Source organism: Berghia stephanieae, chromosome 2 (assembly GCF_034508935.2).
Source record: "Berghia stephanieae isolate SIO BIC M18660-M18661 chromosome 2, UCSD_Bste_1.3, whole genome shotgun sequence".
Classification (NCBI taxonomy): domain Eukaryota; kingdom Metazoa; phylum Mollusca; class Gastropoda; order Nudibranchia; family Aeolidiidae; genus Berghia; species Berghia stephanieae.
In genome coordinates this window covers 41,713,351-41,735,884 of record NC_088361.1, presented here as the reverse complement: position 1 = coordinate 41,735,884, position 22,534 = coordinate 41,713,351, and the positions used below count along the sequence as shown (strand labels likewise).

At 33.2% G+C, this 22,534-nt stretch overlaps 1 protein-coding gene across 4 annotated transcripts in view; it reads left to right on the top strand.

Moving 5' to 3' along the window:
- Positions 1–12,593, top strand: part of LOC144964899 (CREB-regulated transcription coactivator 1-like) — a 40,390-nt gene extending 27,797 nt beyond the window's left edge. For 2 of the 4 annotated variants that reach the window (XM_078899635.1, XM_078899633.1), the window contains 7 exons: positions 1,414–1,560; positions 2,476–2,647; positions 5,462–5,995; positions 7,371–7,580; positions 9,316–9,453; positions 9,996–10,236; positions 11,467–12,593. In XM_078899635.1, the coding sequence (XP_078755761.1) occupies positions 1,414–1,560; positions 2,476–2,647; positions 5,462–5,995; positions 7,371–7,580; positions 9,316–9,453; positions 9,996–10,236; positions 11,467–11,645 (1,621 nt within the window). In that variant the 3' untranslated portion in view covers positions 11,646–12,593. Of the gene's footprint in view, positions 1–1,413; positions 1,561–2,475; positions 2,648–5,461; positions 5,996–7,370; positions 7,581–9,315; positions 9,454–9,995; positions 10,237–11,424 lie in introns of all 4 variants that reach the window. The other 2 variants (XM_078899634.1, XM_078899632.1) reach the window with 2 other exon arrangements.
- Positions 12,594–22,534: the final 9,941 nt, after the last annotated feature.

The following is a 22,534-nucleotide window of genomic DNA, read 5'->3' as shown; positions in this document are numbered from 1 at the left end:
TTTATAATAATGATACTGCTACTATTACTAAATGCCCGGGGGTCGGGAAGCAGAAAACCAGGCATTTAGGCGAAGCAGGCAATTAGACAAAATTAGTCAGTTGAGCTAAAAATAATGAACTTAATAAGAGTATTACCATCGTCAGCAATCAGTAGTCTCCCCTGATTATTTGGACGTCACTGATGACTGGTTTGAAGGATTTTATTATTTTAGTTTGAATAATTTGTTTCTCCAAAGATTAATGAAATGCTTATAATTTATATCTGGGTAAACATGGTTTAAAAGAAAAGTAATAACTTATTAGATTGTCATGATGTGTTTGAAATGTCATGCCAATATCTTGAACACTAAAGAAATTAGAAATATTTTTCTTATTTTGTCAGATTTCTGCTCAGAATGAGGTAAATTCTGAATATTTTATTTTTCATTACCATTCATCTAGAGTGTCTATTCTATCCGATAATGTAAAAAATTCTTATCTGTTGATGACAATCATCTTATTTCAGTTATGGAAAAGGTTTAAACTCGATTTTCTCTGTTCTCAGTGTTTCCCATAATTCTATTTTATTCAGAAAAAAAATTCATAGCTTGAGTTTTAATACACATAGAAAGAAAATTTGTAATGGAAAACGATCAGAAAGATGTGGTCTACACTAGTACATACATAACTCAATTTATGAAATTTGCTCAACCTTCTGGGTTTTCTCAGCCAGCCACACATATATATACACGCACAACATTCAGACACACATACATACAACCACAGGGGTGCACTTATTATATACGTATACATATGCATGTATACATGTGTGTGTGTGTGTAGGTGAGTGGGTTTTTCTATGTGCTGTAAGTACATAAAATTGAATATGATGGAAGGAAACATTGATACCCTCAAATGAGTAGCTGACTTTCAAAATGTTCTAAGTTGTATCCTGATCGAAAATGAGTTAACAACCTCAAGCCATCTTTTGGACTCCATGGAATTCAGGGTATTGTTTTATGAGGCTTATAATTTTCCTCTTTAAGTCAATTTAAAAAATGACGAAAAATTGTGTTTTTATTTGAATGATGAATATGGGACTCAGTCCATTTTGAACGTCACCTACTCGAAGATAGAAATCATCCCTTTAAGTCTTTAATAGATCAAAATGAATCAAATTTTAGACCTACATGAATAAATTGCTGTCACCAAAGATCAGTTTTCGGTTAATTGGATGTGATCTGGTTTATTCTTTTAATTTAGCCATTTTATCTTTGACTCACTTTGAGTCTTTAAATTTCTCATGATAATGCCAACGATACCAAAGACTCCCATGTCAGTTGGTTTGTAGCCATTCTAAAATATCTTAAAACTTTCTGCATGTTTATAAATTGTGATCATGTGTGAGAATATTGCACCGTTTGCTATTTCAGCATTTACCCAAGCCAAGAACAAGAAAGTGCAACCCTGTCCCAATCAATCCCCATGACTGCCAACAACACAGGCTCCTTACCAGACCTTTCAGTGCTTCAATTCCCACCTCCACTACCAACGCCTTTGGACTCAGAAGATCAATACAGGTATGGATATTTTTCTTGCATGTGTTTCCATTACATGTCAAGGGGGTTTGCGATGTTTTTGCAACCAGGAAGAAATTAGACTTCTGTCTTTAATGTGATAAGTTAATTTGAATTATATATTCATAATTTATTTAATTTGCAGTTGTTCTTTTTTATGTTAGAATATGTGATGTAAATCAGAACATAAGACATGGCACTGCTTTTAGGACTTTTTGCACATGTTTTGCCAAAATCTTCATATTTACTGCCAAATCCAGCTAATTTATTTTTCAAAATTTCATTTGACAAGTCTGTATCTCATTAAGCTGGGTGGGGCTCCTGACCTCCCAAAGTGGGCAGGGGGGTATATACTATATTCTATCCCCTTATTTCTGTTTTCCAACATGCTTTGTCTTGTCTTGGAATGAGGGAAACAGTCAAATGCATAGTTATTATTTTGGGAGATATTTTTTCCTTGTAAATCATCTCTCTGTTATGTATTATTATATTTGTTATTTTGAATGTATAATGTAAGCATTTGAGTGTATTCCTCTTTGTTGGAATTTGTGCTTGTGACACAATGTGTCACGATGAGACTTATATCAAACTAAGTACATTGGTATCATGCTTTTGGAATCTATATCTGATTCCTATTTGTTCTCAGTTCCCCTGTGTCTTACTTTTCTTGGGTGCTTCAATTGTAATTCTAGAACTTTTTACTATCCCATTTTTTCCTTTTTACTGGCGCTTTTACCTAAATGTGTTGCAAGCGCCGTAAAACCATTAAAAACAAAACATATCTCATTAAGGATATGGAAGAAGATATATATATATATTTATATATATATATATATATATATATATATATATATATATATATATATATATATATTGATAAATAAAAAGGTTGTATGTGAAATTTTTTTTATGTTTCAGTGGTGCCAATCCTGGATCAAGCCCTGTAAGTCTAAGCCCAACCAGTCCTCATCACATGGTGATGCCCCACCAAAGCCCACAGAGTCCCAGTCAGCGGAGACGTCAGGTTCCCAGTGGGGTATCCATCCCTAGCCCTCTTGTTATTAATCAGATGGGAGGCCCTCCTTCACCCGTGAGTCTTTGTTTTCTTGTTGTGATATAGGATGAATTCAAACTTTGAAAGAAAAATATTTCAACAGCATGCCAATAAGCCCCCCCCCCCCCCCCCCCCCCCCCCCACAAAAAAAAATGAAATGAAATAAGTAAAGATAACCTAAGATGCTGCAATTTTGTACTTTGAAGAGCAAATTTATGTTTTTCACTTGCAACTAGTTGGAAAATATAAAAGTTAATAGTTGCTCACAAGTTGCACTCAATTTTTTTATTGAAGTATAGCATCTCTTTTTAAAATATTTAAAGTAACAACTCTGGTTGCCACAGGTACTAAACAGTTGTTTCTCGATAGTATTTTGTCTATTTGTCTCCTCTCATCCCCTCGCATATCAATTGTGTATTTTTGTGGTACTTTTTTTTTTATTTTTTTTTTTTTTTTTGTGATTTGTGAGGTCGTTAACTATGCTTTTAAGACTAGCACAAAGCTTTTGTTGTGAACACCAATGGTTTACCACAATATTGTAATTTTTATTGAGAGCACTTTTCATTATCTTATTGGATTCTGTGTAAAGGAGAGAGATTGCTCCAAAAGAAATACATTAAGGGGCTAGATAATATTATTGTCAGCTCCTCCTCAACTTGGTCATTAAAATATTTTTAATTGTTTGAAAGCACTGCACGATTTAGAAATGATGTGCTTTCTTATTTCTTCTCCTGCAAGATAAAGAAATCTTTTTTAAAGACTTCTTTTTTTATAATCTGTTAGTTAGTCAGTTTGGTTTTGTTGGTTTTGTTTTTGTTTTTGTTTTTTTTTCCCCCTCCTTTTATTTCTTTTCAACATGAAGCTGTCTTTAATTAACAATTTTAGACAAATAATATGTCAGAACACATAAGTGTGCTATGTAAAAGGTATTGCCCAAAGGAGGTTGTGGAGCACAGAAGTTAAGAACCACTTTCAAATCCATAATATTTGTCTGACGTTGTGTGGCAAATTAATGCATGGCTTAGGTTTTATTTATTATTTTATTAATTTTTAAAGTGTGTTTGTGCAATTACGACAACAAATCAACACAGCTCTTTTCTTGTTCAATATTTACTTGTTTTTGTTCCTGGTGTTTAGAGCTCATGATTGTATATATTCCCTAGCTGGTTCTCAACGTGAGTAAAATGTTTTGAATGAATTTCGATGGTAATAGATGTTTAAAGTCCGTAATTTCTTAAAGTTATTGGATGCACTGAACTCCTTGTGTTCTGGAATTTGGAGACATATAATATATAGTTGCAAAATTGTTTAGTCTCAATTTTTTGTGTTTTGTTTGACAGTGCCAGAAAACATTTCCAAATAAAATGACCATATGTACACCATGCCCAAACAAGATGTCCACAAAAAATAACATAACTTGTTTGCTGAGAAAATGTTGGTCTCTTCAGGAATCAGATCTGAATGAAAGTGAAGAACAAAGGAATTAAATTGCAAATATTTATTACTTTCTTTTTTTTTTTAAACTGTTTGAAATATCTCAAGTCATATCCAAATTTCTTTCTTTTTTTTTTTCAACCTATTATTTTTAATTCAAATTAATTTCGCCTGAATCCTGGTCTTTCATCAATTTTAAATACAGTGAAACCTTGCTACCCCCCCCCCCCCCCCCCCCCCCCCCCCCCGCTACAAAGCCAACATTTTTCAAGTATAAAAGCGCTAAAACATTTTACTGCTATCCGCCACTAACAGATTTGTCAGCTCAGTCGACACAAAGCAGGAAAATAAATTGTTTATTATAGCCCCCCCCCCCCCCCCCCCCCCCCCCTCAAGAAAAATAAAAAAAGATGTTTAAAGTGCTGTGTGAGGTTCTCATGGCAATTGGGTTAAATGATAACAGGATATTGAGGGGGAAAATGACATTTGGACATGCAATATCATGCATATTGTGGATGTATATACCTGGGATCACATCTTTATGAAACAGACTGGCCTAACGAACTTTATTACTTATTCCACGCCAAGAATGCAATAAACCTTGGTCACTCACTCTTTGGGGTTGAAAAGGCTTTAACAATAAGTTATGATGACTTTACTGCCCATGATCCATTTTACTCCCCTGCTATATAAAGGCCTTTCCTTTTTATTCACATTAATTGGAACCACTATATACTTCAAAGGGTCTAGTTTTTATATCATATAACAAGGTTTTAGACCATACAACCTTAAACATTTGTACATTTGTAGGAGTTTCAAGAACGGGTTTTTTTGGGGGGTTTTGTTTCTCACCAATATTTCACATTGAATATACGATTGACATTAAATAAAACCATTTTTAGACCCAATACTAGTCTGGAATGTCCGAACTTTGCTAATTATATTAGCTTCCATTAATGTAAATGGAGATCATTCATGGTTTAGCTACCTCTAGATGTGGGAATGGTGGGCCTAAAACGAGTATTTGGTTTCTCACAATATCACTTTTATACACTAAGGAGTGCATTGCATTTTATAGTTTGAAAATATGCATGAATCTTTTTATTTTTTTTTCACAAAAGAATTCTAGATCAGCTAGGGAAATGATGTGAAGATTTGAGTCAACACACTTTGATATGTGGTAGGCAAACACAGTCTTTGGGTATTGTTTCCTCTCTTCAAAGACATGTTTTGTAAATGTCGCAGGCATTTCATTATTTTTTTAAACCCTTCGTTCTTGTACCAATGATCATTACATTCAGTTTGAGTAATCCAAAATTCAAAATGACTTTGCGACATTTGCTCCTGTCACCATGTGGATGTTAGTCCAGGGTATTTGCTTTCTTTGTCAGTTTTTACATGTTTGTCGGTTTTTAGGCTACTTTGGCGGAGATGGATCCTCGCATGCGTCAACAGTATATGTTGTGTTTACAACAGCAGCAGCTTCTACAGCAACAACAACAACAACAGCAGCAGCAGCAACAAAGTCAACATCATCATCATCACCATCATCCCTCTCATCACCAACATCAACAGAATCAGATGAGGCAAAGGGGTCCTCCGTCTCCACTTGGTGTTTACAGTCAGCCCCCACCTTTATATTCCACCCAAACTCAACATCTCAACCATCATCAGAGACAAACTACGAAACCCTCATTACACAATAGTCCTCCTCATCACCACCATTCCCCTCATATAACCACGTCTCCTACAGATTCGCCCACCTCACAAAGCCCTCTTCTCCCCCAACCTCCTTCATATGCAAATACGTTACAACAACAGCAGCAACAACAGCAACAAAATCATAACTCAACAGTTCATCAACAACAACAGCAGCAGCAACTCCCCTCGCCTCGTTCTCCCCCGGTGCCTCAAGTGAAAATCACTGACTGTGATGACTTCAGTTCAGAGGTAGGGAATTGTAAATGTAATGCAAAAATAGTCATATATTACAATTATAACAGGCATTGTCCTTTGTAATATCCCTTAATGCAGAAAGAAATTTAATCAGGAAACTATAAATAGAAAATTCCATGAACCAGTTCTTTTGATCCATAATGGTAATATGAATTCAAAGTTTTTGTTTTGGTCTTGATTTTTATTTTATTTTATCATTTGTATATCACAGCGATCATTTCAACTTTATACATATTACTAAACAAGTCTTTTTTAAAGATTTTCAATGGATAATTTTGTTTTACATTACATTATTAACCGCTATTTTTATTTATAAGCATCTTTTTCAGTGATCGTGTAGAGATTTATTTCTTGGTTCATTTTTAAATGCTTTGGTACATGTGTTCATGTGATAATTTCATGCTGTTGTAACTGCCATGCCATGATATAGTTTTGTGGAATGAAATGAATGGCTTTATGTAACTCTCACCTCCCATTTTTCTTTTTTTTTTTTTTTCTTTTCTTTTTTTTTTTTTTATAATGTTAAATCTTGTCAAATTTATGGTTTTGTCAGTATAGGAATTTGTATATATAGATTAATTTCATTATTGCCTTGTTTGAAAGTTAAATCAAATCTTCTATATTAAAAAAAAAAAAATTGAATATAGGGAAGAACATAATCCTTGCTCATCTAAAGATTCATATAAATGTTGCGAAAATATTCTGAAGTTTGGTTATTATTTGGATGCCTGGGAGATGGGTAAATATGAGCAATTATTTTTTTCATCTGGTCTTTTAATAATTATTAACCACAAAATCCCTCCCAGGGCTCATTCTTTTCTATTGACCTAAGTAAATAACCTTTTTTTCATTGTCTAAATATTAATATTTGAATTGAAATTCCGCGTAGAGTACCACATACTTGTCACAATATTTTCCGCTCAAGGATAAACACTTTTCGTATTCCAATAATATATATAGCATGTCATTGCCATCATCAAAAACTTGGCAATGCTTCAAATACTTTGTGACTTTTTCCCATGTATCCTCTGTGGAGATTTGTATTATTCTGTTACAATGTTTCTTAATTATATGAGACTTTATATGACTCATCATTCGAATTAATTGCTCCAAGGCCACATATTAGGTATCTTGGATAAGTATTAAGGCACTCACACTGTGCTGGTAAATGGAAGGGTTTTGCATATTGAATGATAAAGGGAATCACCAGTTTTTACTACTACTTAGTAACTCAAAAATTGCCTTTTGCAAAATGGAAATGTCAATGTGATGGTCAGTATGTACTTTATTTTTTTTATTTATTTATTTATTTATTTATTTTGTAATGACCATTGCCATTGTTGATTGATTCTAGAATTGTTGTATTCAGGTATCCATGACACAGTACAGAAATAATGGAGTGAGTGACAACTGCCAGTCACCCACCTCCCCCCATTCTGCTCCGTCATACAGCCCGGTGCAGTCCCCTAGTCTCCCACCCACTACTCAAGTCCATTCCACCTTCAGTGACACATACCTTGTTCAGCAGCAGCAACAGCAGACGAATGCTCTCCAACATCAGTTTGAGCAGTTCAACATGGTATGTAGTTTGCAGTGATTTTTTTTCTCCTAAAGATTTGAATAGTTTTGCAGCATCTTTTTGTCCCAAGTTTTGGTGTTATTTGTTTTACTCCTTTGATTGTTACTTACGCCTTGATGTGGACTGTCTATTCTGATAATATCTGCTTTTGGGAATGTTTGCTTGCCATTTCATTACTTTTGATCAATCTTTTTTCTTACATTTATTATTTGAGGAAGAAGAGGGAGAGAGGGAGAATTCAGTAACCTGTTATATAATAAGTAGCTTCATCATTGATCAAAACTATTTTAAAACTTAGAGGAACTGATTGGGGGATTTTGACCTCCCCTTGTGGACTGAGGGAAATTCTCTCACTTCCCCTTTTATTGTCCTTATCTGTTGACCCCTTTTATGTGGCTTTCTGTCCCTGTCCTATAATGACACTTCGATTAAGCCTTGATTGTTGAGGACAACGAGTTACTGTTTCATTTTGGGGTATTATTTGCTTGTAAATCATCTCCCAATTACATGTTATTGTTATATATTGTAATATCTGATTGTGTCCTTGGATGGGATCCTATTACTGTGTTTTGCAGATCGCTCTTGTGATGTATTCCTATATTCTTGTTTGAACAAGTCCATTTTGTCTTCCTTTTTTCCCCGGGTTTTATATGACCTCAAAGTTTTGCAAGTGCAATTGCAAGACTCAGCAAAGAATGTTGCAATGTATTTTATAATTAAATTATCTTTCAGGACATTGAAATGGCTTTTATAAATACTTGACAAATTGTGAAGAACAATAAAAGAAACTGAACATATAATTTAAATTCATTCCAACAGAAAAGTGGCATGCCTTCATTGATCTTGTGATTTATCTTCATGAGATGAAATAGTCTAATGAAAATGTGCATCTGGTCTTGTACTGATAACTATGTTTCTTTGGTATGATCTGCTTTTTACTGCAAGTGTTCAAGGATCTGCCTATTCCTTTTATTTTCATATTTTTAATTTAAAAAAAAATTCAAATCAACAATGTTAAAAACTGATGATAGTTACAAAGTATATTTATCATTATTTACTAAACAAAAAGAAAATGAATAAATGAAAAGTAAAAAGCAAATCATTATTTAAGATTTTGTAATTTGCAATTTTTTTCAAATCCATTGCTCATTTGACGCAACAATTGCCATGTAAAAATGCAAAGAAAAAAACTAAAGCAGCAATGTTCAATGGCAACATAGCACTATATTTTTTAGAGGGGACAATAACATACTGCCTTTAACGTTTGTAAGGTTAAGAAAAAAAGGAAACATATTCTAGACACTGCTTTAATGCTGATAGATAAGAACAAATAATAAAGATTATTTGAGGCTCAGATTACCTTGTTTTAAAATGAATCAAACACGTTTGAGCAGCACAAAATATATTTCCATATAATTATTTAGGGAGGGGGGAGGGGGTAATTTAATTGGAAGAATGCGACATGTTACCAACAGTCTATGGTCTATGTCATAAATAAGAGCTGAGAAGTTAAGCCGTAGAATGTGTTTATAATAATAATGATAAAATACTTTCATCTAATGATATTTATTTTTTTAATCATCTCCTTTTATAACTTGGCCACTTGCTTTATTTTTATTTTATTATTTTTTTTTTATTGGAAATGGACATTGTATATTTTTACCACCATCTCCCCCAAAAACAATAAGAAAACTTTAAAATATGATTTTTTTTTTTTTTTGCTTGATCATTGCAGCAGAACCCACCCCCACTGACAACAATGGGCTCAATGGCCTTGACAACCAATGGCCTCTGTGTGAGCAGCAGTAATAATGGCATTAATAGTTTGGCCTTCTCACAACAGCAGCCAGAAGCAGCATTGCAACTTTCACAGGTTTATGATTTAGATATTATTATTATTATTATTATTATTATTATTATTATTATTATTATTATTATTATTATTATTATTATTATTATTATTATTATTATTATTATTATTATTATTATTGTTTCTATAGTTGAGGACCAATTGAATGAAATAAGTTTTGAATTTTTTTTCTATTTTTGTTAGCTATATAAAGCTTCAATCAAAGAGTGAAAACAAAATAGTACAAAAGTGGTTATGAGCATAAAGACTTAATTAGTGTCATGATCACCATTACATTATGTACTTAATAAATCAATGTTTAAAAATTTTAACGCAGATTTTCCGTTTATTGCATTCCCTAAAGAAACTCTGGATATATAATAATCTTTTAAGCAATTTGATCTGTATGTATGCTTTGACAAGGGAGGGAGAGAAAGAGGGTTGAGAAAGTTGCTTACCTTCTTCATTAAAAAAATTTTTTTTAAAGGAAGAAAACTAAGTTTGAATGGGTGACAAATTTGTCGGACTGCTTCTTGAGCATTTTTTATTTCTGCTCCCATGTCCAGGCAGCTATGTTGGGTTTGACCTCAGCAGATGACATCCTTCAGCCGCATTTTCTCGGCCCAATAGATGTGATGGCCAGTGGCAATTCCAACCGTTATTCTCAGTCCACCTCCTCTCCAACAATGAGTCGTCATGCTGGTAATCATCATCATCATCAGCAGCAGCAACAACAACCTAACAATTCTCTCAATTCTCTCTCATCATCCCCATCAAACAGCAAGATACCCGATATTGTTCTTACAGGTACATATATGATATTTTAATAAAAACCTTTCAATTCTTCCTTCCCTCCACACTCATTTCTTTCTTTTCAAATTTCTTTCTTTCTCTCTTTCTTTCATCTTCCTTTTCTCTTCCTTATTTTTCTCTTTCTTTTTTTCTTTTCTTTTTTTATGTCTTCTTCTTCTTCTTCTTCTTCTTCTTCTTCTTCTTCTTCTTCTTCTTCTTCTTCTTCTTCTTCTTCTTCTTCTTTTTCTCGAATCTTTATATAATCTTTCTTTCTTTTCTGTGCCCTCAGTTTTTTTTTCTTCCTTTTGTTATTCTTTTTTCTCATTTTTATTTTTTTTAAAGATTTTATTTCATGTTGTATAATTATTCGTTTATTTCTATTATATTTTTTTAAAACCATTTAGGAGAATTATCAATGTCCTGTCTCTTTTCTTGGTACAAATTTATATACTGCCTGCAAAATACTTTTAACCATCAACAGCTTCTTACCTCTCTTCTCCTTGTCACTGTGTGAACTCGTATGCTAGCCCTGTCCAAATGCTATTATATCAGTTTTTACTTTCACTCGGACTAGGCTTTTTACATTCCCTATTCTTTTCCCATGGAATGGATTTGCCTTGAATATTGGCATGCCTTTAGGGCCATTTTGAAATAGTATTTAGTTTAAAAATATTTTTTCTTTTTCTCTTTCTTGGTCATATAAGTTTGCAACATCCTTTCAAATTGTTGCCGAGTCTGCACCATATTGTTCGTTTAAAAAAACAATGGGTCTTCTGGAGCTTTGAAATCATAAGAAACAGCATATTCTGAAGTTGTGTATTTTCAAGAAATCTATTATATCAAATGTTTGATTCATATTAAAGTTGCACAGCTAAATGATACTGTAACAATTTTCCAAATTAGCAATACTTTCTTAGTGATCAACTTGCATAGATACTCTCTGTTGTGCAGTCTTTTAAGTCTGTTTTATTCCATGATTACCTCTTTCTCTCATTTCCTGGATGTTGCCTTTGTTGAATATTTGTATCTATCTCTCTCTTTCTGCGTCTGTCGCAACCTTTACGTATTGTAAAGTGATCTGAGCTGTATCATTTAAGTAACTTTCTCATAACACAAGAAAAATGAGTAATGGTGGAAAGCTGTGCTTTTAGCTAAATCTTGTCTACTTTCGTCTTCCCTCTTCCCCTCTATCCTTATTTCTAGGTGTTGATGACATATACCGTTCTCCTCTTGATTTTGCTAAAGATATCGGAAATGCTATCACTGGGCTGGCTGATTACTTTGATGCTGACCTGCTGGAAAATGAAGAAGCCTTTAAAGCCGACTTGTATCCATTGGATCCTGAGGATATCCAGATGATGACAAATGCTAGTCTTGTTGCTGATCCTGCGACTGAAGATACATTCAAGCTGGACAGATTATAATATAATGCCTTTTTATTAATATTTTATATTTGGAAATCACTTGTGTGATATTTTTTTTTTTTTTATTATTTTGTTTTGTTTTACTTCTTTTTTTTTTTCATAATTTTTTTTTTTTTTACCTAATGGGATTCTTGTGTGATTGTTGCAATAAAGAGTTCAGAGAAGTAAATGGAGTAAATCTAATCCATGCATCTGTAATTGTTTCGTGTAGTTTGATAGCTACCAGTTACTGTATCTTGTGTCCTCAACCTCCTTTTCTCCTCCCACACCTTGTTTTTACTGGGCAAATTTCACACATTATTTTTCTCGTTTTGAATCTGTATATGATATAAGTAAACTGGTCATTTCTGTTCATTTTTGTCGCTATACTATTTTTAGATCTGACATAAACATTTATCATTGTCATCAATTTTCATTGACCATTTGACACTGTGCAACTTGATTCACATTGTATTCTCTTCTTCTTCTTCTTCTTCTTCTTCTTCTTCTTCTTCTTCTTCTTCTTCTTCTTCTTCTTCTTCTTCTTCTTCTTCTTCTTCTTCTTCTTCTTTTTCTTCTTCTTTTTCTTTTCTTCTTCTTCTTCTTCTTCTTCTTCTTCTTCTTCTTCTTCTTCTTCTTCTTCTTCTTCTTCTTCTTCTTCTTCTTCTTCTTCTTCTTCTTCTTCTTCTTCTTCTTCTTCTTCTTCTTCTCCTTTTCTTTTCTTTTTTCTTTCTTTAATTTATATTTATTCCTTTTTTTTCGGGGGGACGGGGTGGTGGTAGGGGGCAGTTAATCATCACAACAAGCAAGGAATGGGAAAATATGTTGACATTTTAAATATATTGTCATTTTATTGTTTTGAAGTGTCCAGTTATCAATTATTTAGAGGTGCTTTTAGTCCAAATTTGAATGCATTTCTCTTCAAGTAAAAAGCTAACTAATAAAAGGCGTATGAGAGGTGCAATGAAAGATTGTTTTGGTTTATTGCTTACATAGATATGAATGTTTTTGTGAAGTAAAAATGGAGCTTTCATGTTAACATATGTCTTTCTGTTTTTAGGAAGTTTGATATTGCCAATGAATATTATTTGTCATGTTTTTGATGATTTAAAAAAAATCACTTTGATTGGAAAGATTATATCAGAATCCTTGTAAAGCTTTCATTAATCTGTTGTTTCTCAAGCTTTCCTTTCACCATCAATAGGAATTGAAATGGGGCTGTTGCTGTTAAATGAACTAATGAGTTTCGCAAGACTTAGGCAAGGTAACATTGGCTTCTATGAACAGGGAGTAATATAGAGGTTCCGCCTTTTGCTGTGTGAGTTTGTGTGTGTGTGTGTGTGATGGGAGAGAGGCTTTTTCATCCTTGTAAATCATCTATTATTATTATTATTATTATTATCATCATCATTATTAATATTATTATCTAGATTATTATTAATCAATAATTTAACGTCTCTATTAGAACTTGTTACTTGTCAAACTTTTTTGATGCTAGTAAGTGCAACTCGACCCTTGATCTAAAAACTATCCCAACATCTTCTTTTTTTTCTCATATGGCAGAATTCTTTAAAACAAATAATTCCTCTGCATTCTGATGTAACAGTAGTAATCCTCTTTGTAATCCATTTGTCAAGTCATTGTTTTGACTGCATTTTATGCTCATATTTAGTGATATATGATTGTCACCCTGAAAGAGAGCTCAAACCTACCATTCTGGGTGGAGTTCATGACCTCCCATAGTGGGCAGAGAGGCACTTATTGTTACTGTCTTCTATCCCCCTATATCTGTTTTCCATTGTAAACATTTGACTGTTCCTCTTAGTGGGGACATGTGCTTGTGTCAGGATAAGACATTTAGGTGATCTCAAAGCTAAGTAATGTGATCGTAGTATGCTCTCGGAATCTATATCTGTTCCGTATTTGAACCAATTCCCCTTTGTCTTACTTTTTCTTGGGTGCATTTAATTGTAATTCTAGAACTTTTTACTATCCCATCTTTTTCCCGTTTTACTGACGTTGAGATAACCTAAATGTGGTGCAAGCGCCGTAAAGCCTAAAAACAAACAAAACCTACAGTTACCTGAAAATCTCTCATTTTTTTTCACTTCAAAAAAAAAAAAAAAGGAAGGATAGTGGAGACTCTAACAGCATCTTACTACCTATGTGCCATCGCACACCACTTCTCTAACATGGTTTTGTCTTTTGTTTAAGGGTAATTTTAATTGGTACTTTTCAATAGTCACTTTCCCCTCACTATTATTATTATTATTATTATTATTATTATTATTATTATTATTATTATTATTATTATTATTATTATTATTATTATTATTATTATTATTTTTATCATCATTATCATCATCACTTTGCTATTTTTATTATTGTCAAGCCTTGTTAAATCAAGTCTTCCCAGGAGGGTTTCCATTTGTCAGGATTTTAACCATTCTATCACACTTATTAACATAGAATAAGTTAAAGTGTCAAATGTCCTAGTGCATGCTGGGTGGGGTTCCTGACCTCCCATAGTGGGCAGGGAGGTACTTACTGGGTCTTCTAGCCCCCCTATATTTGTTTTCCAACTTGATTTCTGTCTTTGTCTTGGAATGAGATTACTTGGTTTTGTCCTGGCTCTGGCCGGATACCCTGGCTGGGAGGGAAACAGTCAAATGTATTGTTAGTTTTGGGAGACGATATTTTTTTCCTTGTAAATCATCTCTCTGTTATGCACTGTATTATGTTTTGTTTATGTATTATATATGATTTGTTAACATTTGAGTGTATTCCTCTTAGTAGGGACCTGTGCTTGTGTCTGGATGAGACTTTTAGGTGATCTCAAACTAAGTACACTGTTAGTGTGCTCTTGGAATCTACATCTGTTCCCTATTTGAACCAATTCCCCTTTGTCTGACTTATTCTTGGATGCTTCAATTGTAATACTAGAACTTTTTACTAGCCCATTTTCTTCCTTTTTACTGGTGCTGATATGACCTCAATGTGTTGCAAGCGCCGTAAAACCCTTAAAAACAAAACGATCACCCTAGTGCATGTGTCAGGATAACCAGTAGAACGTCGCCAAATTTGAAGACCCAGGTACCCTATTACTGCTGGTTAAATGCACATGATGTCAAGTTACTTTCCCTTACAAGCATGAACCTATTGAGATACATTTCTGATCCAAAGATTGAAATAGTTTATAAGAGATACCTTTATTATCGATTGTTTTAATAGGTTTAAATTTTGTCATCTCATTTTTACATACACTAAAACTGATATATGTAAATATAGCTCCCCCCCCCCCCCCCCCCTCCTTTGAACAATTAACGAATGAATACAATTTAGTCGTTTACTGTCTGTTTCCAGAATCGTTGTAAGAGGTGTTATCAAGTGTTTATAATTCTTATTATTCAAAATTTGCTAAATGGTTAGACATGTCTTGTGCATATATATATATATATATATATATATATATATATATATATATAATATATATATATATATATATATATAATATATATATATATATATATATATATATATATATATATATATACAATTTATTTATTTTTGGTCGGAATTGTCTAGGAGTGAACAGTTTGTATGATAGTCACTGGGTTGTAGGATACATTATTTTGGCAGAAGCAATCTAAGGTTTGCATTGTATTGGATTGAACAGTTTTTAGGACAGTTACTGGATGTAGTATCGATACACTATTTTGACAGAAGCAATCTTAACAAGTAATTTGCAGACCTGCCTCTCATACAGCTGTAGCCGAAAATCTAATTCTCCCCAATCTAAAATTTGAATTATTTTGGAGTTGTAAAAATATAAATTGGGGTAGGAATAATGCATTTTAGGTTTATACAGGAATAACTTCTTGAAATTCGGATATTTATTCTCCAAATGATAGATTTTTGTTGTTGTTATGGCAGGTCTGATAAATAAGAATGCTTATATGATGGTTAAAGAATGTTAATATCAAGTAATGATTCACATCGTGTGTTCATTTTGGCTTACTTCCAGTTTCTTTTTTTTTTTTTAAAATAATATGGACAAGTTACGTGTTCTGTTTCATAATATAGGCCTGTAAATCCTCAGGCAATTGCCTGAATTCAGACAATCCATTATTCTCAACTTCAGAGGACATAAATAAATATTTTAAGAAATCATTTGCTCCGCTATGGAAAAAAAAAAGCCTAAATTAAAATAAATAATTACGGGGAAACATAAAACCATGGATGACAATACTGAAGCATGTAGCTAGTACTATACTTACGTCATTTACCCTGGGTGGGGTTCCTGACCTCCCATAGTGGGCAGGGGGGTACATACCGTCTTCTATCCCCTTATAACTGTTTTCCAACATGCTTTCTGTCATTCTCTTGCAATGAGATTATTTGGTTTTGTCCTGGCCCTGGCCGGAGTCCTAGCTGGGAGGGAAACAGTCAAATGCATAGTTATTGTTTTGGGAAATGATATTTTTTTCCTTGTAAATCATCTCTCTGTTATGTATTATTATATTTGTTATTTTCAATGTATAATGTAGGCATTTGAGTGTATTCCTCTTTGTTGGATTTTACTATACCATCTCCTTCATTTTTACTGGCGCTGATATAACCTAAATGTGTTGCAAGCGCCTTAAAACCCTTAAAAACAAACGACGTTTACCGAAGGAGTCGTTCTCTCTCTCTCTCTCTCTCTCTCTCTCTCTCTCTCTCTCTCTCTCCTCTCTACTCCTCTCTCTCTCTCTCTCTCTCTCTCTCTCTCTCTCTCCTCTCTCTCTCTCTCTCTCTCTCTCTCTCTCTCCTCCTCTCTCTCTCTCTCTCTCTCTCTCTCGTCTCTATTCATCTCTTGTCATCAATTTCCCTTTCTGTGTTCGTTGTTGCTTCACTGTTGTTTATCAAGGGGATTTATCCCCACATTTAGATTTGTCTTTCCTTCTTCACAATTTGACACAATGTTGCATATCAGGCCTGCCAACCATTACAGTGTCATTTGCATCGACCTACCATGCTATATTGCGCCAACCGTCCCTCATTTTGCAAAATTGATTTCGACAAGCCTAAAATTATTAGAAAATCGAATCTCTAAAAAAAAAATAAAAAAATCACAAAAAAAAAAAAGAAATCCGAATCATCTATAAAAAGAAAATAATAATAATAAAAAAACCTCTACTTTATTTACTATGGATTTCAAGTAATTATATGGGGTTCTATCGTTTACGGTTAAAATGGTTTGTGTCGTAAGCATGTTCAGTTCGGTCGGGTGTCCCTCTTTTCATTTTCAAAAGGTTGGCAGGTCTGTATATTTATTTATAACAAGCTTCAACGTACAATTCTCGACATCTCTATTCCTTTGTAATTTTTTGGCAAATTTTTTATGTAAAGGTGAATATTTAATTCGGAACCCAAACAGCTGTAAGTTTTGATCACTAAAAAAGCAGAATTAAGACGACTATCCCTTCCCTTTATGTTCAGACAGGCTACTTGATTTGTGAGTACTAACATTCTTTTAAAAGCATATTAGATGATACATCTAACAGGATGTTTGACATGTCATACTATTATCAATTTCTCCTGAGGTCACTGATGGTTAAAATAAATTTTCAGACAATTTTGGAAAAGACGATTTACAGGCCTGATTATATGAGGCTTGTGGTTAAACTCAATGAATGATGTTCTTTTCACTGAACATCGGGATAAGTGTTCATTTTTCTAAGGTAATTTGTTAACTATTGTTCAATTGTGTACATATCAAGAGACAAATGACAATTTAGTCATTCCTAAATGAATGCACGCTGTGTGTTTCTAAACCATTATATAACAAGAAGTTTATCTAAGAGGTTGATCAACTTCATATTGATTTTAAAATATTTTTTTTTAGTAAATTTGAATGAATGTACATGATGGCTCTATGAGCTGAGAAGTTCAGGGTTTTAACACTGCCTTTATTTCAAATTTTTATGACATTATGATATGAAACTGTATTATCATTATTATTATGAGGAAAAAAAAAATTTAAAGTACTTGTAAATCTGTTTTAAACTTCAAATTTTTAAAGATAAATTTTAAATGTTGTATGTTGCCCATTGTGAATGATATTCCATTATTTTATCGATATTGTTTTCTTGTCATGTATTTTATAAAGATTTATTATCCCTATTAAAACAGGGAACTGTAACGTTTGGTAAAGCATCAATCACTACATCATTGTCGTGGTGGTGATCTTCAATGTAGTGGTACAAATGTGCTTGGTAGTCTGTGCATTGAACGATGGACACATATTAAAAGCTGTGACAAAAGATCTTTTCAAGTAAACGGGAACACAATTTCAAACATTTAATGTTAAGATTAATCGTATTAAGAGAACTAAATTTTTTTTGTTGCCATTAATAAAGGTACTCATAAACTTTGGAATTTTAAAAGTTAAAGTTCTAAATTGTTCCTCTTGCTGTAGGTAGAGTATTGTCCTTTGTAACCAACATTTATCTAAGTTGCTCCTGATATTAGGTCAGGGTGAACCCGAGGCTTAAAATATTATTTTAAGTTCAACTTATAAATTCTAATAAAAATAAATGATTTTGATAAAGGGGATGTTTGGATTTTTTAAAATATCAACAAACTTAAATTTCCAATTGACTACATTGAGTTCATTTTGACTTGAGACAAGAATGACACATAGACTAGAATTGAAATGCTTGCAGGATCTTCTTCCATTTTGACTAGTTCCCTCTTCTTACTTCTCTATTGAATGCTTGTAATGCATGTGAATTTATTTCCTTTTTTCTAGTGTTGATATGATGAAAAAATATTGCAAGCACTGATAACTTCCTCAAACAACAACAAGAAAATAGAGTTAAAAATTAGAAATCAAGCTCATGCCATAGTGGTAAGCTTTAGTTCAAAAGGTCAAATTTTGATGGCTCTGTCCCATTTACTTTATCACGAACATACGTCAAAAGGATTTGGAATGAAATAATTTCTATTGGAAAGGGTTTGCATTAAAACTTTCTTAATACTTGATACTTTCTTAGTTGTGTATTTTCACTTAGTTTGTGTCAGTATTTCTGAAGGCACTTAGACTTTTCCACATTTGACATGCTAATAGTATTAACCCTTTGGCATAGCATTCATGCTGATATGTCACAAAGATATATTTCTTGTTTTACATGCTAATTTATGTTGCTTCTGTCTTAATGTAGTTTTCAAAATAATTTTCTTTGGCAAAGATTGTTTCTGCTTTCTGTGTAAGATGTAGATTGAAATAAGCTGAGAATTCAAATCCTGTGGAAGATTGAACACCGTATGAACGAAGAGAGGAGTTCTCTTTGCTTTATGAAATTAAGATATTTTTGCTAATTCTATGGTACTAAATTTTTTTTTTTTGTTGATAATTGTTGGTGATACTGTATTTTATTCTCGCAACCTTTTTTTTGTATTGTTTATATTTGTTGTCCGAATGGCAATTCATGAACGACTTATTGTCCCCATTTCAACCCCCTACCCCCACACTCTTTCATTTTTATGCTCCCTGAATGCCTTGCTCAGTTGCATGTGTGACAACTTAATTTATTGATATTTTATTTGAAGTTGTTTTAAATTTTATCATTTGAGTCTCTGTGATGTCAAAATGTCAGATGATTGAGACAAAGCCAAAGTTACTTATTAGCATGTGTCTTCAAATTTTGTGCCAAAGTATAAAGTCTGGGTGGGGATCCTGACCTCCCATAGTGGGAGGTACATGCTCTGTCTTCTATCCCCCCATACCCGTTTCCCAATTGTGCCCTGTCATTGTCTTGGAATGAGATTACTTAGTTTTGTCCTGATCCTTGCCGGAGCTCCTTGGCTGGGAGGGAAACAGTCGAATGTATATATCCCCCCATACCCATTTTCCAATTGTTTCCTGTCATTGTCTTGGAATGAGATTACTTAGTTTTGTCCTGATCCTTGCCGGAGTTCCTTGGCTGGGAGGGAAACAGTCGAATGTATAGTTATAGTTTTGGGAGATGATATTTTTTTCCTTGTAAATCATCTCTCTGTTATGCATTGTCTTATGTTTAGTTTACATATTATGTTATATGATTGTTACACATTTGATTGTATTCCTCTTAGTTGGGACCCGTGCTTGTGTCTGGATGAGACTTTTAGGTGATCTCAAACTAAGTACATTGGTGGTTTGCTCTTGGAATCTACATCTGATCCCTATTTATTGTTCTCAGTTCCACTTTGTCTTACCTTTTCTTTTGTGCTTTAATTGTAATTCTAGAACTTTTTACTATCCCATTTTCTTCCTTTTTACTGGCGCTGATATGACCTTAATGTGTTGCAAGCGCCGTAAAACCCTCAAAAACAAACAAAACAGTCGAATGTATAGTTATAGTTTTGGGAGATGATATTTTTTTCCTTGTAAATCATCTCTCTGTCTTGTATTGTATTATGTTTAGTTTACATATTATATTATATAATTGGTAAACATTTGAGTGTATTCCTCTTAGTTGGGACCTGTGCTTGTGTCTGGATGAGACTTTTAGGTGATCTCAAACTAAGTACATTGGTGGTATGCTCTTGAAATCTACATCTGATCCCTATTTGTTCCCAGTTCCCCTATGTCTTACTTTTTCTTGGGTGCTTTAATTGTAATTCTATAACTCTTTACTATCCCATTTTCTTCCTTTTTACTGGCGCTGATATAACCTAAATGTGTTGCAAGCGCCGTAAAACCCTTAAAAACAAAAACAAAACAAAGTATAAAGTATCACTTTAACTACAATTTATTGGACTCTCAAGCTCGGAATTGTGGTGTATAATTTTGATTATAGTTTGAATGTGTGTTGCGGGTCATATGGGTTTTGAAAAATATGAAATTATAAGGTATCCAATCTAATTTGGATTATATTTGCTAATATTTGTTGTAATAATTTTCCCTCTCCTGTCTGATTTCTTATTCTTTATATTTTTATTTTTTAAATTTTATTTATTCATTTTGTTCTTGTTTTTGTTTTTGTTTTTATTGCTCGCATGGTATGTCGACAATTCTCATGTCCTTTCATGTTGAATGGTGAATATAAAAACATCTGATTTCTTATTTATTTCTACCACAAATTCCGGTGAAAAGAAAAGCAGACTGAGAAGAGATAATTTTTTTTGGTGTCAAATCTCTTGGGAGAGATACCTCTATTACTGAAAAAAGAATGATCTTTAAAAATCGTGCACTTTATTGAGTCGTTTATCACTGATTTTGTTCACTTGTTTGTGTTTGTCACCCAAGTAAAATGGTCAGTGTCGATTGGATTTAAGTAGGTTCTTCTTATTTGCCAGGGTTTTAAATAGGTAAATGTACTTTCCATGTGGCCTTGTTCTCAAATGAAAAATTCATATATTATGAGCAAGCTGATGTGTATAAAATAGTTATCAGCTTATTTAATGTCTTATCTTTGTACATGAAGTATCAGTGGCATCAAAAGATATTTATTCTCAAACTAAAAATCTTGGGTGGGGTCTTTTGACCTTTCATGGTGGGCAGGAAGTAACGCGTCTTCTAGCACATTGATTGTAAACTCTTGGAATCTACATCTGTTCCCTATTTGAACCAATTTCCCTTTGTCTTACTTTTTCTTGGGTGCTTTAATTGTAATTCTCTAATTATTTTACTATTCCATTTTCCTCCTGTTCACTGGCACTGATATGACCTTAATATGTTGCAAGCGCCGTTAAACCCTTAAAAACGTATAACCAAACTATTTTTATTTTAATTCTAGAATTTTTCGACTATCCCATTTTCTACCTTCTTACTGGCTCTGACTGATATGGCCTATATGTGTTGCAAGCGCTGTAAAACCCTTAAAAGCTTGAACAGTAATATTATCATCAATGTTTTGGTTACCAATAAATTATTCCTTCGTTTATATAAAAGATAATGAATTATCTGATCATAATAAATCTATTTTGAAAAACTTGACCATACATCTAAATGTAACTTAAGTCTAAACTAATGACGCCTGTTTTCACTTATGAGATGGAAGATCTTGTTCCTTTGCTGTTGAGGGAGGTCACTTGCTGTCTTCAGTCTTGTTTCAATTTAGTTTTCTGTCCTTCTTGAATAAGGCCATTGAGTTTTGCTCAGGCCCTGCCGTGTGTCTATTGTTGGATTGGTTAAATCTTATCATAAGAGATTTTTTTTCCCTCCTAATTAATCATCTTTCCGTCATTGATGTGTTTTGTTAGCCTCAGAGTGTATTCATCCTTGTGATATCTTGAGCTGGTGTTCAGATGGACATACTAGGTATGTAGCTGCTCTGTCCCCTTGTGTCTTATTATTTAAAATGATATTTATTATTATTTTGGACTAACCTTGCTAAAATGACCTAGAGCTGTCTCAAGCTCATTAAAAACGATCATCAATCTTTCATCTTCACTATTGTCTTGGAACAAAAACAAAAAAAAAGCAAATTTTTCTTTCATTAAAAATGTCATGGCGTAAGTGGTTTTGTTATCACCTTTAAGTCAAGTCGTCAAGTTGTATTTTTGCAAAAGGCTGTATGCCCTCCATCGCTAAAGTGACAAATCCTCCATAAAACACATGAGAACCACCTCCCCAACCCTGTACTATGTTAGGATGAACCAGTTGCTTAAAAGTGATTTAAAAGTAAAAAGTCAGAAATGTGGACATTTTTTTGTGTGGTCATCTTAAGTATCTATATCCATGGTCCGACACCCCCCCCCCCCCCCCCCCCCCCCAAAAAAAAAAAAAAAAAAATTTAAAAATCCCAATCCCAAACTTTCATACTTTTATGATTAATTTTATTTTCACTGAGTGTCCCTGAAATAATGCTGTTTTGAGACAATGGGTCACATACGTGTTTGCTCACTGAATCATGTCAAGTGCTCTGTTTAATGTTTTTCTGTATTTT